This window comes from Electrona antarctica, assembly GCF_951216825.1.
Source record: "Electrona antarctica genome assembly, chromosome: 10".
NCBI lineage: Eukaryota > Metazoa > Chordata > Actinopteri > Myctophiformes > Myctophidae > Electrona > Electrona antarctica.
The window spans coordinates 42199543-42218988 of record NC_136791.1 but is presented as its reverse complement, the minus strand read 5'-3'; the positions used below and the strand labels follow the sequence as shown (position 1 = coordinate 42218988).

The 19446-nt window shown below is 45.0% G+C and overlaps 1 protein-coding gene across 4 annotated transcripts in view; it reads left to right on the top strand.

Moving 5' to 3' along the window:
- The window catches only part of ercc6 (excision repair cross-complementation group 6), a 37286-nt gene extending 19294 nt beyond the window's left edge, over positions 1 to 17992 (top strand). For all 4 annotated transcript variants that reach the window (XM_079513258.1, XM_079513255.1, XM_079513257.1 and 1 more), the window contains 11 exons: positions 1905 to 2021; positions 2958 to 3053; positions 7883 to 8101; positions 10354 to 10464; positions 11244 to 11363; positions 11846 to 11940; positions 12221 to 12366; positions 13065 to 13664; positions 14070 to 14238; positions 15541 to 15619; positions 15720 to 17992. In XM_079513258.1, coding sequence (XP_079369384.1) covers positions 1905 to 2021; positions 2958 to 3053; positions 7883 to 8101; positions 10354 to 10464; positions 11244 to 11363; positions 11846 to 11940; positions 12221 to 12366; positions 13065 to 13664; positions 14070 to 14238; positions 15541 to 15619; positions 15720 to 16178 — 2211 coding nt within the window. In that variant the 3' untranslated portion in view covers positions 16179 to 17992. The remainder of the gene's footprint in view (positions 1 to 1904; positions 2022 to 2957; positions 3054 to 7882; positions 8102 to 10353; positions 10465 to 11243; positions 11364 to 11845; positions 11941 to 12220; positions 12367 to 13064; positions 13665 to 14069; positions 14239 to 15540; positions 15620 to 15719) is intronic.
- Positions 17993 to 19446: the final 1454 nt, after the last annotated feature.

Sequence of the window (19446 nt, the reverse complement as noted above, 5' to 3'; positions counted from 1 at the left end):
GAAAACTCAGCAGCCAATGCTGCTCGTCTGTATGTATAGTACTGTACTGTAAAAATTAGCCCATCTATGGACTTGTAGTAGCTTGTAGATCAGCCTCTTTTCAAAAAATGTCTATTTCTAAAATGTTGAAAAATCTTCGCTTATGGGGGTCTGCTGCCTCCGGCACAAATTATTTTCAAATGTCCATGTGACCAAATGCATATCAATTTTAGAGTCCTTGACATGCAATGGTTTTTAGAACCACAGCTGTGTGCAGACAACCTGTGTTAGTGTGTGTGTTTTGCGTGGCGTAGCAGGGTGGGGGGATGGACATGGCTGTGGGATCCATTACCGAAGCGTGTGCGTGTGTGTGTGCGTGCGTGCGTGCGTGCGTGTGTGCGTGTGTGTGTGTGTGTGTGTGTGTGTGTGTGTGTGTGCGTGTGTGCGTGTGTGTGTGTGTGTGTGTGTGTGTGTGTGTGTGTGTGTATCCCCACGTGAATCCACCCAGCAGCTTACCGCGAGGTCCTCCTTCCTTTGTGATGGAGGCCCCACAACCCAGAGTGTTAGTGTCCCCTCCAGGGCTGTCTTTGATCCCCCCCCCCCCCCCCCCCCCCTCCCCTGCACCCATCCCCAAGCGATTTCATGTTTAAAAGGTCTAACTGGCCTTTAGCCCCCTGACTCTGGATAAGGCATAGCAGGACATTTTGACTACAGGGACCAAGCCGCTGCTGCTGCAGAGTAAAAAAGGGCCGAGCGTTTTGGAGAGAATCCCCGCCGTGTCAAATGGAAGAGGCCCCACAGCAGCACTGATGAAAGGGGGCGGGAAAGCTCCGGCCCCAAGAGGCCTTACAGCACTCCGATCAATGTTTAATGGCTTGTTCTGCTGAGAGGGGATAGAAGGAGGAGGCAGCTGATGATAAGAGAGGAAGTAAGAGAGGGGGGCTAAACGACCAGCGTTACCCCCAGCCTGGACACGGGAGACACTGACAGGTGTGACGGGCCTCGGCCGGCCCAAACGGGATCTGCACTGCAGGTCCTCCAAATGTCTTGAGAGATGTCTCAGATTGTGTTTTATAAATCTGCAGGCCTTAACGGCCTTAACCATCGTATTTAAAAAAAAATCACACCTGTGTGAACTGAGTGGTGTAAGGTCTTATATAGCCTGTCTGACGTAATGAAATCATGTCTGACGTAATGAAATCACACCCGGGTGAACAGGGTGAACATAGCAACCATGCTCATTTTTTCTGCACAGAAAAAAAACCCTGTTCACCCGGGTGAACAGGGTGAACATAGCAACCATGCTCATTTTTTCTGCACAGACTAACAAAGCCAGTTGTAGGAGTGGTTTACACCACTCAAAAAATGCCAAAATACCAGATCTACAAGCGCACATCGTGTTGCGATGCGACTCGAGGTGAGCTTGTAGATCGCTAGTGTATGAAACCTTTTGAAAATGTTTGCCTATAACGCCATGCCCAAAATTAGGTATGATAGGGCTAAAGTGGGGTGCAGTACTTAGTTTAGACAGTTTTTGGTTTAGACTAGTCATTGGTTAGACCAGTCATTAGTCCTACAACCTATCTCAAAACCTCACCCTAACGGCCGGGCTCCACCGGGCGCGTCAGCGTCGCGTCTCCGTCACCGTCAGGGAATGTTCCCTTTTTAATCAATGAAGGGTGGCTCCACTGCCCGCGTTGACGGAGACGCGACGCGTGCATTAAAATTGAACCGGTGCGTTTTTTGACGCGACGCAGACGCAACGCAACGCGTCCGGTGGAGCCCTGGCGTAAGCCTAACCTCCCACGGGGCAGCACACCTAAACCTGTAACCTTAACCCATGTCTGACCAATGACTAGTCTAAACTAAGTACTAAGCGTGCGTGCGTGAACGTTTGCAAGGATTTCATTGTTGTTTCTCACCAGGTCCAGACGGCGTACAAGTGCGCCTGCGTGCTGAGGGACACCATAAACCCGTACCTGCTCAGGCGGATGAAAGCGGACGTCAAGGACAGCCTCGCCTTGCCCGACAAAAACGAACAGGTATTAATAGTCACCTCATAAGACCCCGTTTGACCCGTGTTTCTGTCCCGACTATCGAACGGCCTCCCGTTGCTTGTGTTCTCTCTTAACCCATTTTGGGCGGGAACTCCTTTTGGTGTTTTAAAGCATTATGTTATACTTTAGCTATTGAAAAATAGCAGATCTACAAGCTCATAGCGCGGCACAGAGTGCTGCGCTATGAACTTGTAGGTCTGCTATTTTTGAAAAATAGTGAAAATGTGGTGCAAATCTTTGAATATATATTCTTTCAGAGCGAACGTTTTCAACTCATATCTTTGCTTCTGGACGGGTCCTTGGAACTACATATTTCCAGATGGGGGTCGGTGGCCAATTACATATATTTTTGGGGGTCCTTGACATGAAAATGTTTGAGAACGACTGACATAGAAGAAACATAGGTTTTTTTCAGAAAACTCATGATTTAGAAGGCATGTGTAGAATCGTTCCCAGGTCAAAATGGGTTAACTGGGGAGATATTTACTTGATTGGATGTGACTGTATGTGTCACATGTAAAGAGACGTTGATGAATGTTGCGTAGCCCTCGTCAAGGTGACGCCAGCTAATAAAGTCCCCGCTAAAGTAAAAGAATCAGGTATTCATTAAGGCGGCTTGGTCTCTGGTCTGTCCTCGCGGTTGACGCTGGCTTGACTCCCCCAGTCCAGTTCAGCTCATTAAGTCACTCCCTCAGGACAGGAGGGGAGCTCCTAAAACACAACACAGTGCCTAATTCTCTCTCTCTTTCTCTCTCTCTCTCTCTCTCTCTCTCTCTCTCTCTCTCTCTCTCTCTACGCACACCCACCCACTTCATCAAGGGGCTTTAAAGACGATGTTTGCTGCTCATTAAACAGTCTTGCACCATTGTGTGTGTGTGTGTGTTTGTGTGTGTGCGTGTGCGTGTGCGTGTGCGTGCGCAGGTTCTGTTTTGCAGATTGACAGAAGAACAGCGGGAGGTGTATCAGACCTTCTTGGATTCCAAAGAGGTCTACTCGATACTGAACGGAGACATGATGGTAAAATCATGATTAGCTTTCTTCCTTTTTCCACATTAAAAACACAAGTGTGTTCATTGAAATTGTACAATGGAATCTGCAAGGCACTGGTTGGACATACCAACAGTCAGACAGACACCACGAGTCAGACCAGGCACGTGCAGAGGGGGGGGGGGGGGCTAGGGGGGCTTGAGCACCTGCCCTTTTGCAGAAAGTGCCCTTTCTCAAAAAAAATATTTTTATTTTTTTTTATTTTATTTTTGAGGGAAAGGGCAAAACAAAGTTGTTGTTTTTTTGTTTTTTTTTGCCACATAAGGAGATGTGTGTGTGTGTGTGGGGGGGGGGGGGGGGCAATACGAGCCAATAAGGGCTTGTGTGGGGGGGAAACAAGGGCTTGTGTGGGGGACCAATAAGGGCTTATGTGGGGGGCAAATAAGGGCTTGTGTGGGGGGCCAATAAGGGCTTGTGTGGGGGGGCAATAAGGGCTTGTGTGGGGGGCAAATAAGGGCTTGTGTGGGAGGCCAATAAGGGCTTGTGTGGGGGACCAATAAGGGCTTGTGTGGGAGGCCAATAAGGGCTTGTGTGGGGGACCAATAAGGGCTTGTGTGGGAGGCCAATAAGGGCTTGTGTGGGAGGCCAATACGGGTTTGTGTGGGGGACCAATAAGGGCTTGTGTGGGGGGCAAATAAGGGCTTATGTGGGAGGCCAATAAGGGCTTGTGTGGGGGGAAAATAAGGGCTTGTGTGGGAGGCCAATACGGGTTTGTGTGGGGGACCAATAAGGGCTTGTGTGGGGGGCAAATAAGGGCTTATGTGGGAGGCCAATAAGGGCTTGTGTGGGGGGCAAATAAGGGCTTATGTGGGAGGCCAATAAGGGCTTGTGTGGGGGGCAAATAAGGGCTTATGTGGGAGGCCAATAAAGGCTTGTGTGGGGGGCCAATAAGTGCCATTGGCCCTTCAAGACGAACATTTGACAAGTAATGATAAATGCCACTATCATAATGAATTATCTTTTAATCTGCCATCAGTCAGTTTTAGTTTCAGACTAATGAGAACATATTGCTTATTTTACTGTCCAATGACATGAAATGGCACAAGGGAAGGACTCCACAAAAAGACCACCCCCAAAACTCGGCGCGTGCTACGCGCGCCCACACATGTGCCCTTTCTTGGAGTTTGAGCCCCTGCCCCCCTAGTGCTCTCTGCACGGCCCTGAGTCAGACACCCCTCCCCAAACCCTAACCTCAACACGGGTGATGTTTAATCCGCAGCACGGGTTAGTTTTAACCCGCACACACATGTCGGGAGCCACAGGTGATTTTGAACCCGCAACACGGGTTTGTCTGACTAATGACTGTAAGACTGTTAGTATGTCTAACCAACATATGCACACCCCCACCCCCACTGGTTGTCATTGTGGGGTCCGGACCCCTGGGGCTGTGCCGGCTTAAATGAACCATAGTTGGGAACCAAATGGAATCCAAGAGTTCCGTTTTTTTCTTTACTGTGTAGATTGGGGGTACCAGAGATTACAAATCATATCAAATCGGGGTCTGGTCACCGTCTAATGCATGTCAAACTGGACGTCCTTGCATTTAAAAAGGTTGAGAACCAATGTTGTAACTGGGTCCTCTCGTTGTGAGGAGCTCTTGTTTGACCAGCGCCTCATAACAAGAATGGGGGGTGGGGGGGGTGGGGGCAAAACTTGTGGTCAGGTGAAGATTTCCAGGAACTAGACATGCCTTATTCATTATTTAACCCACTAACTCTCTCTCTCTCTCTCTCTATCGCTCATTCTCTCTCCTCTCTCACTCGCGGGGGCTCATTTGCTCATTCTCCCTTTCCGCTCCGTAACTGCACCGTTCTCCTCCGTCGTACACCTCACTGTGATCACACCTTGAAGTGGCATCATTAGATTATTTCATTTTGGTAGCTTTAATGAGTACGTTTTAATGTTATTATGCGCCTAATAGGAGGCCTGCGTCCACTGTTCTTTATGACGACCTCTTTAATCCATTCTGGGCGGGAACCCCTTTTTGGTGTTTTAAGCATTATGTTGTGCTTTAGCTGTTGAAAAAATAGCAGATCTACAAGCTCGTAGCGCGCCACCGAGTGGCGCGCTACGAGCTTGTAGGTCTGCTATTTTTGAAAAATCGTGAAAATGTGGCACAAATCTTTGAATATATATTCTTTCAGAGCGAAACATTTTAAGTCAAATCTTTGCTTCTGTGTGTGTGTGGGGGGGGGGGGGGGGGGGTGCCCTGGAAATGGAACAACATATTTTCAGTTGGGGGTCTGCAGCCAAATACAGAAAATTCTGGGGCTCCTTGACATGAAAAGGTTGAGAACCACTGATATAGAAACATGAGGTTTATCAGAAAATTGTCGTGATTTAGAAGCCTTTTTTTTTATTTCAACGTCAGGCCTAAATGGGTTAAGGGCTTGTAAGGTCGGTCTTTTCACATTAGTCCAGGTTTCCACCCTGGAGAGACTTCTCTCTTACCAGACATTCATCACCACTGACCCAAATGGACATGGCCAGTGAGCCCAGGGTGACCACAGCAGGATTATACACAGTACACACACACACTCTCTCTCTCTCTCTCTCTCTCTCTCTCTCTCTCTCTCTCTCTCTCTCTCTCTCTCTCTCTCTCTCTCTCTCCTCTCTCTCCCTCTCTCTCTCTCCCTCTCTCTCTCTCTCTCTCTCTCAGCGGTCACTCTCAGTCCATTAACCACCATTACTAATGCAGTGGCCATTGGGCCTTCATCAGAGACGCAACACGGCATGTATATTATCTGTAAATAAATTATGTAAACTCATTCCTATGGACTAAAGTAAATGCAATTATTTGTTTAAAGGTGCAACACCATAACAACACACATTAAGTTCCGTATCACTTCATGTCACCGGTCATAATGTTGAGGCTTTTGGTGCAATGGTCAGTTTTGAGAGGCCATATAATCAATTAGGGTTTGCTAACTGTCGATTAAATCTGTGTTTTTAACTATTATTCTATCAGTAAACGTTTTTTAGTTATCGGGAAGCATTTTAACGAATCAATACAATACAAATTTAATATATATATATATATATATATATTTTTTTTTTTTTGTATTATAATCAACTAAATTGATTAGTCTGATTAACCCCTTCAGCCCTATTTTATATTGTTCAAAAATAGCTATTTGTACTATAAAACAAAACATCTATTTCATTATTGATATTTTTTCAATAATCGATTAAACCGATCATTTGTTCAACTTACTCTTGCAGCCCTCCATTACAATAGAATAATAAAATCAAAATATAGCTGCAAGCAGCGATAAGGCGGGACCAAGAAAGAAGACAATACGCAATAAGAACAATATGCACAAATACGACTGACAAGCTTAGTTGTCGGTAACCGGATTTGAACACACAACCTTGTGGTCTGAAGGCAAGAGCTCTACCAACTGAGCTATGCAGACACAGTTAGATGTTTCATTGGGAACAGTAACATCAATCAGTGTTTTGGTAACAAGTATGTATGTCCTTGTTTTTGCAATGTCACCATCTATTACTACAGTGTGTTTTGCTGTAAATGTGCTCACGTACAAACTTCTCTTCAACTGGGATTTCAGATAATGGTCCATAGATTGTGTGTAGGACGTTTCACGCAAATTGCTCAAAAATCCAGGCAGAAAATCGGGTATAAGCATTTTTCAAACTGCTCAAAATGGCAGAAAATCTGAGGGCGGAGCTTACTTGTCAAAGTGACAGATGTGTTCCCCCTGAGTCAAGGAACATGTGGAAACAAGTGCCATGACTTTTGGCCAAACGAGTCATGAGTTAAGCCTGTTCAAAGGTTTCATTTTCAAAAAATTGCTATAGCGCCCCCCTTTGGCCAATTGGAGTAAGACTGCTTTCAGTGCTATTTGGCATGACCCTCTACCATACTGTAAAGTGTAATAAGCAAATGACGCTTCATGTAGGTATTAGGTGCAGAAAAAGTAGTTTCACAAAACAGCAATTTTCATTGGCTCATAAAAACTTCATTTTTTCACTTAACAAAAATGTGCTACGATTATTTGTCCGTATAGGTCCAAAGTTCACGTGTAGAAGTTTTCGTGCATTTTTATCAAAGATCCTGGGAGCAGATACATTTTCATAAAATAAAAAATGGCGGGTGATCTAAAGGTCAGAGGTCAAAAGTCAGAGCACGATAGTTGTTCGGCATGAGGAGACACATATGTGTATCAAAGTGTCATTGCCGACGGTCAAACGGTTCATGAGATATGCACGTTCAAAGTTTGCATTTTCAATTGAGTGCTATAGCGCCACCATTTGGCCAATCGTCATGGGCTTCGTATAGTCACCGTTTGGCATGGCCCTCTACCAGATTACCGCATTTCGCGAAAACGACTGCACGGTTCAGCCAGAACAGCTATTTTTGGCGGAAGGAGGAGAAGAAGAAGAAGAAGGAGAAGAAAAATAAACACAAAAGCAATAAGTGACCAAAGGCAATAAGTGACCAAAGTCACGAAGTGACTTTTTGGTCCCTTAATAATCGATTAAACCGATTTTGGGGCGGGAACCCCTTTTGGTGTTTTAACTAAGCATTATGTTGTACTTTAGCTATTGAAAAATAGCAGATCTACAAGCTCGTAGCGCGCCACTCGGTGGCGCGCTATGAGCTTGTAGATCTGCAATTTTTGAAAAATCGTAAAAATGCGGCACAAATCTTTGAATATATCTTCTTTCAGAAGACTTTTTATTTATTTCGACGTCAGGCCTAAATGGGTTAAACCGATAATTTGTTCAATTTACTCTTGCAGCCCTTCCATTACAAATATTGTTTGGTGTTGTTCCAGGTGTTCTCGGGTCTGATAGCGCTGCGTAAGATCTGCAACCATCCGGACCTGTTCTCGGGCGGCCCGCGGATCCTGAAGGGCGTACCCGAGGAGCAGCTGACCGAAGAGGAGCACTTTGGCTTCTGGAAACGCTCTGGCAAACTGATGGTGGTGGAGTCCCTGCTACGCCTCTGGTTCAGACAGGGACACCGAGTTCTGCTCTTCACTCAGTCCAGACAGGTTGGACATCTTTCAGTTAACCCACTAACCCATTTAGACCTAAGTTCCATTCTACAAATATCTTCTAAACGTTTTTTCTGAAAAACCTATGTTTCTATGTCAGTGATGCTCAAACTATTTCATTTCAAGGACCCCCAATATCATATGTATTATGTTGTTCCAGGGACGCCCCAAAAGCAAAGATCTGAGTTAAAAATGTTGGCTCTGAAAGAATATATATTCAAAGATTGTTTCACGATTTTTCAAAAATAGCAGACCTACAAGCTCATAGCGCGCTATGAGCTTGTAGATCTGCTATTTTTCAATAGCTAAAGTATAACATAATGCTTAGTTAAAACACCAAAAGGGGTTCCCGCCCAAAATGGGTCAACACAATCAGCGCTGGGATTTCTTTCAAAATAACAGCACGGGGTGCCGCGCAGATATGGCCGCTTTTACTCTGTAAGCCCCCCCCCCCCCCCCCTTTCCATTCTACAAATGCCTTAAGTTCTATATCAGTAGTTCTTATATGATTTTGGGGCGTCCTTGGCACGAAATGGTTAGTGTTTAGCCAGGGACCCCCCATCTGAAAATGTTAAGTTCCAGGGACCCCCCATCTGAATATGTTAAGTTCCAGGGACCCCCCATCTGAATATGTTAAGTTCCAGGGACCCCCCATCTGAATATGTTAAGTTCCAGGGACCCCCCATCTGAAAATGTTTATTGCCAGGGACCCCCCATCTGAAAATGTTTAGTGCCAGGGACCCCCCATCTGAAAATGTTAAGTTCCAGGGACCCCCCATCTGAAAATGTTTATTGCCAGGGACCCCCCATCTGAAAATGTTTAGTGCCAGGGACCCCCCATCTGAATATGTTTAGTGCCAGGGACCCCCATCTGAATATGTTTATTGCCAGGGACCCCCCATCTGAAAATGTTTATTGCCAGGGACCCCCCCATCTGAAAATGTTTAGTGCCAGGGACCCCCCATCTGAATATGTTTAGTGCCAGGGACCCCCCATCTGAAAATGTTTAGTGCCAGGGACCCCCATCTGAATATGTTTAGTGCCAGGGACCCCCCATCTGAATATGTTTAATGCCAGGGACCCCCCATCTGAACATGTTTAGTGCCAGAGACCCCCATCTGAATATGTTTAGTGCCAGGGACCCCCCATCTGAATATGTTTAGTGCCAGGGACCCCCATCTGAATATGTTTAGTGCCAGGGACCCCCCCATCTGAACATGTTTAGTGCCAGGGGCCCCCAGAAGAGAAGATTTGTGTTAAAGATTTCTTTCAAGATCTTAAAAAAAAAAAAAAAAGTTAAAAAAAATAGATGTACAAGCTGTGAGGAAATGTGAGCTTGTATATCTGCTCTATTATTATTAGCCAGCGCTAAAATCTAAAATGACATGGATGCTTTCCTGGTTTTAATGGATTAATCAGAATACGTTTTTGATTAATAAAGTGGCTTTTTTAATCAAATAGTCTGTTTAACACCTTAATTCCTATTCTATACGTTGACGTATAATGATATGTGGAAATTGACAATCTATAAGCTATAAGTCCGTTTAACTTCACCTCTGATAAATACATGATATAAGTCACAAACAGCCGAAATCCAATCATCCGATCGGTTTTCCAAAATATCAGCCGCTGAAAACGTTGTTAATGTATGTGTTTACGCGTGTGTTTGTATTGATCACACTTGTTCCAGTGGGGTCGTTGTCATCACCATGTGTGTTTTCAATCTCTCTATTGTATTATTGTCTACCGAGAACGCACAAGTGAAGTGTGCCTCTAAAATTATGTCGTGTGTGTGTGTGTGTGTGTGTGTGTGTGTGTGTGTGTGTGTGTGTGTGTGTGTGTGTGTGTGTGTGTGTGTGTGTGTGCGTGTGCGTGTGTGTGCGTGTGCGTGTGTGTGCGTGTGTGAAGCCCCAGCTGTTGGTAGTCAATACCAATGAGATTATACCTCAGAGGGAACCTGAGACCATCCCTGTCGGTATCTCTGTCCATGTAATATTAATCTGCTCTAATCCAGTTAGACTTAATCCAAATCTCAACCCATGTCTCTTTCTCGATATCCCGTGCTTCCGCCTCTCTCTCTCTCTCTCATGGTTAAGAGAGAGAGTAGGCAATAGGTCGAAAATAGGCAAACTACTAGCTTTTAGATATAGCCTATTGTTTGGCACGCGACACTGCCATATGCCCGAGTATAAATCACACATGACTTTTCTCTGTCTCTCATCTCACTCCTCTTGCTCCGTTGTTCCCAGATGTTGAATATCTTGGAGGTGTTTGTGAGGCAGAATAACTACTCGTTTGTGAAGATGGACGGCACCACCGCCATAGCGTCCCGGCAGCCCCTCGTCAACCGCTACAACGAGGTAAAGGATTAGCCTCCTCTAATGGCTCCTAATGTTTCCCCGGGAAATCCCCCCCCCCCACCCTCCCTTTCCGAGGGGGGGGGGACACTTTAGAAAACGTGGCAATCCTCTGGCGTGCTGCTCAGCCCCCTGAGGGTGAAAACACTAACCGACGACAATCTGTTGTTCACTCTTTGTTATATAACCTCATTGTCTCTCTCTCTCTCTCTCTCTACTAGTGCCATAAACTACAACTACCTATGTTAGAATGATGTGAAGAATCTGAATCAACTTTGTCACTCGATTTCAGTTCAAACTAAAAATTGGTGCGAGCTCTCAACATTGCAGGTAGAGGTAGAATCAGTAGAGAGAATAGAGAGGAAAGGAACACAACACAGAACAGGTTAACCCATTTAAGCCGCATTCAAAGATTTGTGCCGCATTTTTACGTTTTTTCAAAAATAGCAGGCGCGCTATGCGCTTGTAGATCTGCTATTTTTCAATAGCTAAAGTATAACAGAATGCTTGAAACACCAAAAGGGGTTCCCTTGAAACACCAAAAGGGATTCCCGCCCAAAATGGGTTAAGTAATAGGAAGGCACCGTCGAATCAGAGTCCCAATATTATATTACTATTTATTAGTTTTTTCACTTTACTTAAAACATGCAATTTGAAGGAAATTTCAGTGTCATTCAAAATAATTGAATTTGAATTCTGAAAAGTAACCGTTTTGGACATAATTATGAGGTGTCCACCCGACAGACGATAAGATAAATGAGCTGTTGTTTTGTCCCTCGCAGGACGCGTCCATTTTCATCTTCCTGTTGACCACCAGAGTCGGGGGTCTCGGCGTCAACCTCACTGGAGCCAACAGAGTCATCATATACGACCCAGACTGGAACCCAAGCACTGACACACAGGTACAGTACCACACACACACACAAACACACAAACACACACACACACACACACACACACACACACGACCCAGACTGGAACCCAAGCACTGACACACAGGTACAACGCACACACGCACACACACACACACACACAACCCAGACTGGAACCCAAGCACTGACACACACACACACACACACACACGTTTGTATTCAATCGATCGATTATAATAAAAAAAAATTGGTAGCACTATTTTACTTGAAATTGTATTAATTTATTTTTAAACCTGTTTTTGCACAACAAAGAACAAGACGGGGTTTAAGTGGTTAACGGGAAAAAAGTGCTTCTTGATTATTTGATTAATAAAATAAGGAATCAAGTCAGAGACATAACATAACTCATAATCAATAAGAAAACGGTTGATAGATCCAATCCAATCGGATTGGATCTATGGATTTTGCCATACCAAGATGTGACCTAATATAATGGCTTGTTGTTTTTTTAGGCACGAGAGCGCGCCTGGAGGATTGGTCAGACACAGAATGTGACTATCTACCGACTGTTGACTGCAGGGACCATTGAAGAGAAAATATACCACAGGTCAGTTAAAACTGGAACATCCTGAGTGTTCATTTGGGTGCAGTACTTAGTTTAGACAGTTTTTGGTTTAGACCAGTCATTAGTCCTACAACTACAACCTATCTCAAACCCTCACCCTAAACCTAACCTCCCACGGGGCAGCACACCTAAGCCTAACCTTAACGCATGTCTAACCAATGACTAGTCTAAATGAAAATGACCTATTGAGCAGCCAAACTGCTCGGCGGTGACACCAGATCAGGGTCGTCTGGTACTGAGCAACAAACGATTTATCTTTCAGGCAAATCTTCAAACAGTTCCTGACCAACCGGGTGCTTAAGGACCCCAAGCAAAGACGTTTCTTCAAGTCCAATGACATGTATGAGCTCTTCACCCTGGTCCCCCCAGAGGGAACTGAGGGAACAGAGACCAGTGCCATATTCGCAGGTCAGCCAATAAGCTCTATGCACAGTAGAATAACTCTTCCTACTTCCTTCACATGTGTTACTGATGATACTAATTAAAGGAGCATTCAGTGATTTGAGTGATTTGGAAAACCACCCAGTCCGCCCCGGTAACAAAATGTGCACATGCACGCTCTACAGTGGGGGGAAGTGCACCAGGCCAACAGCATGTGCACCAAGGCCCGCCCCCACTCGATCATGATTGGAGGAAGGCCTCTCTCATCCTGATTGGATGAAGGCTTTGCCACCCGCCACCAAAACTGAAACTAGGGTTTTTTGACCCCAGGGGCTCACTGGGGACAGGGTGGAACTCCTTATATGGTCAGCACACTCTATAGTAGGGAGGATTATCCAGAAAAAAAGAAAAAATAAGTGATATTTAGATTAAGTCAAATCACTGAATATACCTTTAAGGCTCTGTTCCATTTAGTGTGCAGTGGTTCTAAAACCTATTTTAAGGGCCTCCATAACTCTGAGAGTGTACAAATTGAACCAAATAGACCAGTACATTGCACAAGTGAAGAACGTGATTGCGCGTTCAACCCAAGCTTATTCACATGCACGTGAATGCCCAGGCGTGTTCTTCCCTCGTGCATGAGCCTTTTGACTGCGGTTTGATAAATAATTTTAAAGAAATGCCTAATTAACAACATGTTTTGATTGTTGTTGATGTGACCATAGGTACAGGATCAGAGGTTGCGGTACCAAAGAAACCAGAGAGGCCAAGGTCACAACACAGGTCCAGCAACCACGCGCGGAAACACTCCTCGGCCAACCAGAACCGCGCTTCTCCAGAGGACAGACACTCCTTGACCAATCGCATTCCCGCGCCAGGAGACGAGGACACCGCCTCGTGTGGCGGCGCGATCTCTCGGGACGAACCAAACGGGCTGACAGACGCAGGGCAAAACGCCAGTCAAAACGGTGCCGCTACGGAGCCAAATAACATTCCATCCAACGTTCCACAGCACTCGGGAGAGACACACGGAGACTCCGACGGGACCGGCCACAAACAAACAAGCAAACACTGCGAGTCGTCGTCCAACCCGCACAGAGACGGCAGCCCTCAGAAGCACAGGGAGAAGAGGAAGCACTGCGACCAAGCCGGTGGCGCGGCGGCGCACAAGAGGAGGAAGCACAGGCGCTCCGGGGACGTTCGCTGCGAGGGCCAGCGGATCTCTCACCTGGTGAAGAGGAAGACGTACAACAAAGAGGCCGAAGACAACCGGGAGCAGAAGCAGAACGACGATTACGTCTTAGCGAAGCTCTTCAAGAAATCCGGTACGTTTTGGGCTTCTTCTTCTTGCATGAATGAAAAGGCATCCGGCTGTAATAGATTATTACATTTTCAATCGCGGTGCCGCTTCCATGTTGGGAGCTTGTAGTTGGAAAGAGAGAAATTAAGATTTTTATTGTTTTGGATTTTGGTTTTTATTATTCTTTGGATGGTTTTTGAAAATTCAAAATGTTTTTTTTATTTTGTATTCTTTTTATAATAATTATAATAATTGCTTGAATTTATATAGCGCCTTTCATGAACCCAAGGACGCTTTACAAAATGTACCAACAATCAACAACTATATGCCATAAAGCCTGAGAGAATAAGTTTGACGTGAACAAAACAAGGAACACCAGGTTGAAAGTGTTAAACTCTTTGTTGTGTCTTCCTCTATTGCTGTGCTGCAGGTATCCACAGTGTGATGCAGCATGACACCATCATGGAGTCATCCAGCGCAGACTACGTTCTGGTCGAGGCAGAGGCCAATCGAGTCGCTAAAGAGGCCCTGAGGGTGCTCAAGGTGTCGCGGCACAAGTGCCGGCTTCCCTACAACAGGCCTCCTCTACCACCTGCTAAGTGAGCGTGCACGCACGCACACACACACACACACGTCACACGCACACGTTTTAGGTTTTTTTAACCCGTTCAGAACTGAGGCAGATTATACAAATGCCTTCTAAATCAGTAGTTCTCAACCTTTTTCTTCATAATCATAATTATGCATATGCAGAGCTGTTTTTAATGATTACCTTAACCCATTTTGGGCGGGAACCCCTTTTGGTGTTTTAATCATCATTGTTATAATTTAGGTATTGAAAAACAGCAGATCTACAAGCTCATAGCGCGCCACCGAGTGGCGCGCTATGAGCTTGTAGGTCTGCTATTTTTGAAAAATCGTGAAAATATTTATTTCAGAAAACTGGAGGATTTAGAAGATTTTGGTTTAATTTCGAGGTCAGGCCTAAATGGGTTCATATCTATAGTACAACAAGTTGCTAATCGGAATGTAAATAATGACAGATGCATAGTAGAGAAAGTCTTGGCCTGGATATTCTAGAACAGAAGCCAAGAAACATTGTCCCTTTCCTCCAGAGGCTACGTCCGCCCTCAGGAAATATCCGACAGGTTCCGGGATTGAAGCTTTTTAGGAGGGGCTCGGACTTCTCACGTACAATATATCGTCGCTGTTGTGTGGAAACCTCATATGCAGAGATTAAAATAGGGTGCATTTTGCACCCCAAAACGCAGTTTATAGTTAAGGGATGCAATAAAACAATGACCTCTGCATCCACAGGATGCACTACTGTACTCGGCATGTGCAGTAAAAAATAATACACGTCAAAACAAATCGCGATATTTGTCTAGCTTTAGTTATAATAATCATTTCTTCTTCTGTTTTCTACATGAATATACATGAATACATGAATATCAAATTAAATGGGAGTTAGCGATTTGTAAAAATGGTAAAAATATGACTCGTAACGTGGTTGAAGTGGGACTCATAAACTGTCCCTGGGACTCATCTAAAAGACCATCCCTGCATCCTGGGACTCATTACATTGAAAACCTATTTACATCACTGCATATGTCCAAAACAGTTACTTTTTAGGATCCAAATTCAAAAGTATAGCAGATGACGAGCTCAAAACATGGTGCAAGCAGAGCTTGATCTGCTACTTTTGATGCCTCAAAATTTAAAAAATAGCTTGTAGATCTGCTATTTTTCAATAGCTAAATTATAACATAATGTTTAAAACACCAAAAGGGGTTCCCGCCCAAAATGGGTTAATTTACGAACAAACACAAAAAGTTCAAATATGGAGATAAGAGGTTTTCTGCCCGACAACAACGATATGTATAACGTTGACTCTCTTGCAGGAAGCGCTTTGGCCTAAAGAAGAATCCTCTCTTGTCTGCCCCTCCTGCTACCGCTGCCCCGGCCCCAGACAAGTGCAAGGTAATGGTAATTAAGTTCAAATTAAGAGCTACTTCACATCTGGTGGAGGTTATCGGAAGCGCTTCTGTGTCAGTGTTAAATCATCCAATCCTCTCTCCAGGACGCCGCCGTCATAAAGAAGTCTGTCGCCAAGAAGCCCGGCTCGGCGGCTCATTTCAGCGGGGAAGGGGTCGAGAACGGGGAGTCCATCGCCGCCCCGCTCCCCTCCTCCTCCCTGCTGGCCAAGATGAAAGCTCGCAGTCACCTGGACACGCCCGCCTCGAACCGAGAGGACGAAGCAGCGGCGGCGGAGGAGGAGGAGGGGGGCGGAGCCAGAGGAGGAGGCCCGTCCGCGGCCTCCACTGAGCACGACGAGCTGCTGGTGGACCTGCGCAACTTCATGGCGTTCCAGGCCAGCGTGGACGGACAGGCCACCACCAAGGAGGTCCTGGGCCACTTCACGCCCAGACTGAGCAAGGAGCAGACGCCGGTGTTCAGGGAACTGCTCAGGAGCATCTGTGACTTCCACCGAGCTGCTGGACAGGAGGGGACCTGGAGACTGAAGGAGGGCTACCGCTGAGTGAAAGGAGCTGCTGGACAGGAGGGGACCTGGAGACTGAAGGAGGGCTACCGCTGAGTGAAAGGCCCAGTGTGCTTCTTGGCTGAAACTTGAGTTTGGTGAGGTCAAAACCACGTTGAATCCTAGCGTCGCTATTCTGGGGGGCGGCAATTCAAGGAGAACTTACAAGCTCGTAACGAGCCAGGATGCGTCGCAAGCTTGTAGATCAGCTATTTTTGGCGAAGAGATTTGGTGTAAAAGAACTAGTGGACTTAATATTGTTCCTGGGGAACCTCACAGTCAACTAAGTATATATGGTTGTATAAGTGTATAATTGGTCGTTATTGTGGAGAAACCGAACAAAATGTTATTGTGGTGAAAACAAAGGAATGCTTTGCCTTGCTGAAGCACTCCTTGCACATCCAATATTTTCAAACTCGCCCGAAGATCACTGCAGAAATACCAATAAGAACATTGTGTGTGATTGTTGAAACTCATTTGTAATTTGCCGCTTCATAATGTTTAATTTCCGAAGTCTGACAGCAACATACCATGGACCGTTTTGAAGAAAGATTGATTAACCCATTTTGACCTGAGATCAGATTCTAAAAATGTCTTCTACATCCTGACAGTTTTCTGAAAAAGCTATGTTTCGAGTGGCGCACTATGAGCTTGTAGATCTGCTATTTTTCAATAGCTAAAGCATAACATAATGCTAACACCAAAAGGGGTTCCTGTGAGGCCTGAGAGGTTAGGGGGTACAAGCTTCTATGATCCCTCAATGAGGGACTATCAAATACAACGTGTAGCCTATACTTTGTCGCCAGAAATGGCAAATCTGAGGGTGATGAAAACAAACAGTGGAGATCCAGGCGTGCAACTCTTAAATCACCATTCCAGCACCTTCATGCAGTGGGGGTCTAACAGCAACTCAAATTAGAGCTGCATATAAAGCTATTTTGTCTGCAGAGAACTTGTTTGTTTTCGGGTAAACCGATAAACGTGGTGTTTACAGTATTGTTTGGAACTATTGGTGGCCCGTTGACGAGCGCTACTTCGCATACTTTCTTTTATTGTTATCTCCGAGTACACAAAATCAAATTCCAAATGTAGGTTTTCTTTTTTGTACCACCAATAAATGGTTGAATATCGAATACTATATGTTCTAGATGTATTCTTCATTTACATAAAATAATAATGTAATCGGGGGTTTCAACTGGTATAGTCTGTAAAGGTTTCCCTTCACAATTACTACCATTCTTTTGTTGAGGTTGAGGACTTTCCATAAACCAAAGTTTGTCATCAGTATATGCCAATATACGTGCATGCCCCTTTTGCTGATTTGTTTGCGCCTGTGCAACACTGCCATGACGACACATCCTCGTCCTCCCTCAAGCCAATTTGTATTGAGGGGCGCTATTCAGCTATTGTTTGTGTTGTCCTAACAAACATTAAATGCCATTGACAATGAATGGAGAGTTTATGTCATATGTAGACAAGCAAATCTGTATTTTTGTTAAATTCCCATTGAATGGATGATGTACGATGATAAGAGCGTTTGTTTGTTTATTTTACCTCATGGCTGAAATGCACCCATGTACTGAAAGTTGCAGCTTTTCCTTAGTAATGACTTGTGTTATATTTGCATTGAACGTTAATGCAGCCTCACTAAAATGTTGGAATTTTGTATACAATAACAATCCTGCAAACTGCAGTAATATTCCCGTTATGATTTGAAGTAGCCTACTGTCAATTAGTAAATGAGAGGTCCATCATAGCATTTCTTTAATGACAGGTTTTCTATAAGTTATACATAAATAAAAGATCTACCTCTACCTTGACTTTGTGATTATTTATATGGCTTTTTTTTTTTAGCGTTCGCCTTTATTTTATATTTTGTATGGAGGGACAGACAGTAGGCTGACTGGAAATGGGGAGAGAGATGGGGGGGGGGGGAAGACATGCAGTAAAGGCCGTCGGGATCGGGAGTCGAACCCGCGTCACACTGCCAGACTGGATTACCAGCCAAGGTGCCTGGACCACTGAGCCATGGCCCAGGCTTTATATGGCTTTTATACTTTGCCAGATATCGTCTCTGTCGGGTGGAAACCTCATACAGTATATGTCTAAAACTCGTACTTTTCAAGGATCAAATTCAGAAAATGGCAGTAGCTCAAACTGCGCCGTATTTCGAGCTTGTAGATCATCACTCTTGGTGTGACGCTATAGTATATGATCAAAACAAAACGTTAGAATATATTACGATATTAGCGTTAAGAAAAACCTATAGGGTTCAATTCCCGCTGGGGCGTGTTCTCCTCTGCGTCATCAGTGCCCAGGGGCGGCCTTAGGAATCTGGAGGTCCGTTTCATGACCAAATGAGGCCCCCATATACCTATGACATAATGATTCTGTTAATACAGGCCTATTGACAATTTGACACATAGTTTTGACTGTTCAATATCACTCGCAGACATTACTCTCGACAATTACGCAGCAACAACACCTCTCCTCATCCTGTCGTCCCTTCACAATAAAGTGTCTCCCATTTACCTCCCAATGCTGCACATTTTACTAGGTTATTAACAGGAAATATGTGTAACTTTAACATTGTGGGAGAGAGCAAGGCAGCGAGTGAGTGAGAGAGAGAGGACCCAAGGGTGGTGGGGGGGTTGAATGATGTCTGCATGGCGGTCAGTCGTAGCTCGGAGGCCCCTCTGAGGGTGGAGGCCTGTTTCAATAGAGAGTATGCGCGTGACATCATCAAACCAGGAAGTTATGCAGGAATGCCTACTGAGTGGCAAAACACTACTTTCTGGCCTTGACAGCCCATACATCCAAACAGAAAAGTCCTATCTGATTGCATTAAACAATGTTAAACTCACTTTGCATGTTCCTTTGCCACTCGATTTGCCACTCGATGCGCCATTCACTTTAAGCATGCGCATACCCTCTATTGAAACTGGTGAAACATGGCAAAGGCTTCCTATGTCAGTGCCCATACCCTAAGTGGAGTTCACAAAAGGGACAACACAAGCAGCAGCAGCAAAGAAGTAAAAAAAAATCAGTAGTGCAGTGGTCAGGCAATTTTATTTGCGTGCGCATGAGACTGGACCATGGTCTTATTCAAAAATGATTTGTGGACCTTCAGCATTTCTAGTTGATGACCCCTGGTCTATCTCATAAACAGGTGTGTCCAAGCATGCAGCAGGTAGGTCACTGGTTGACATGCACACTTGCACAGTATTCACCTTACCATTGATATGCAGCTGTTTGTTGTTGTAACCTA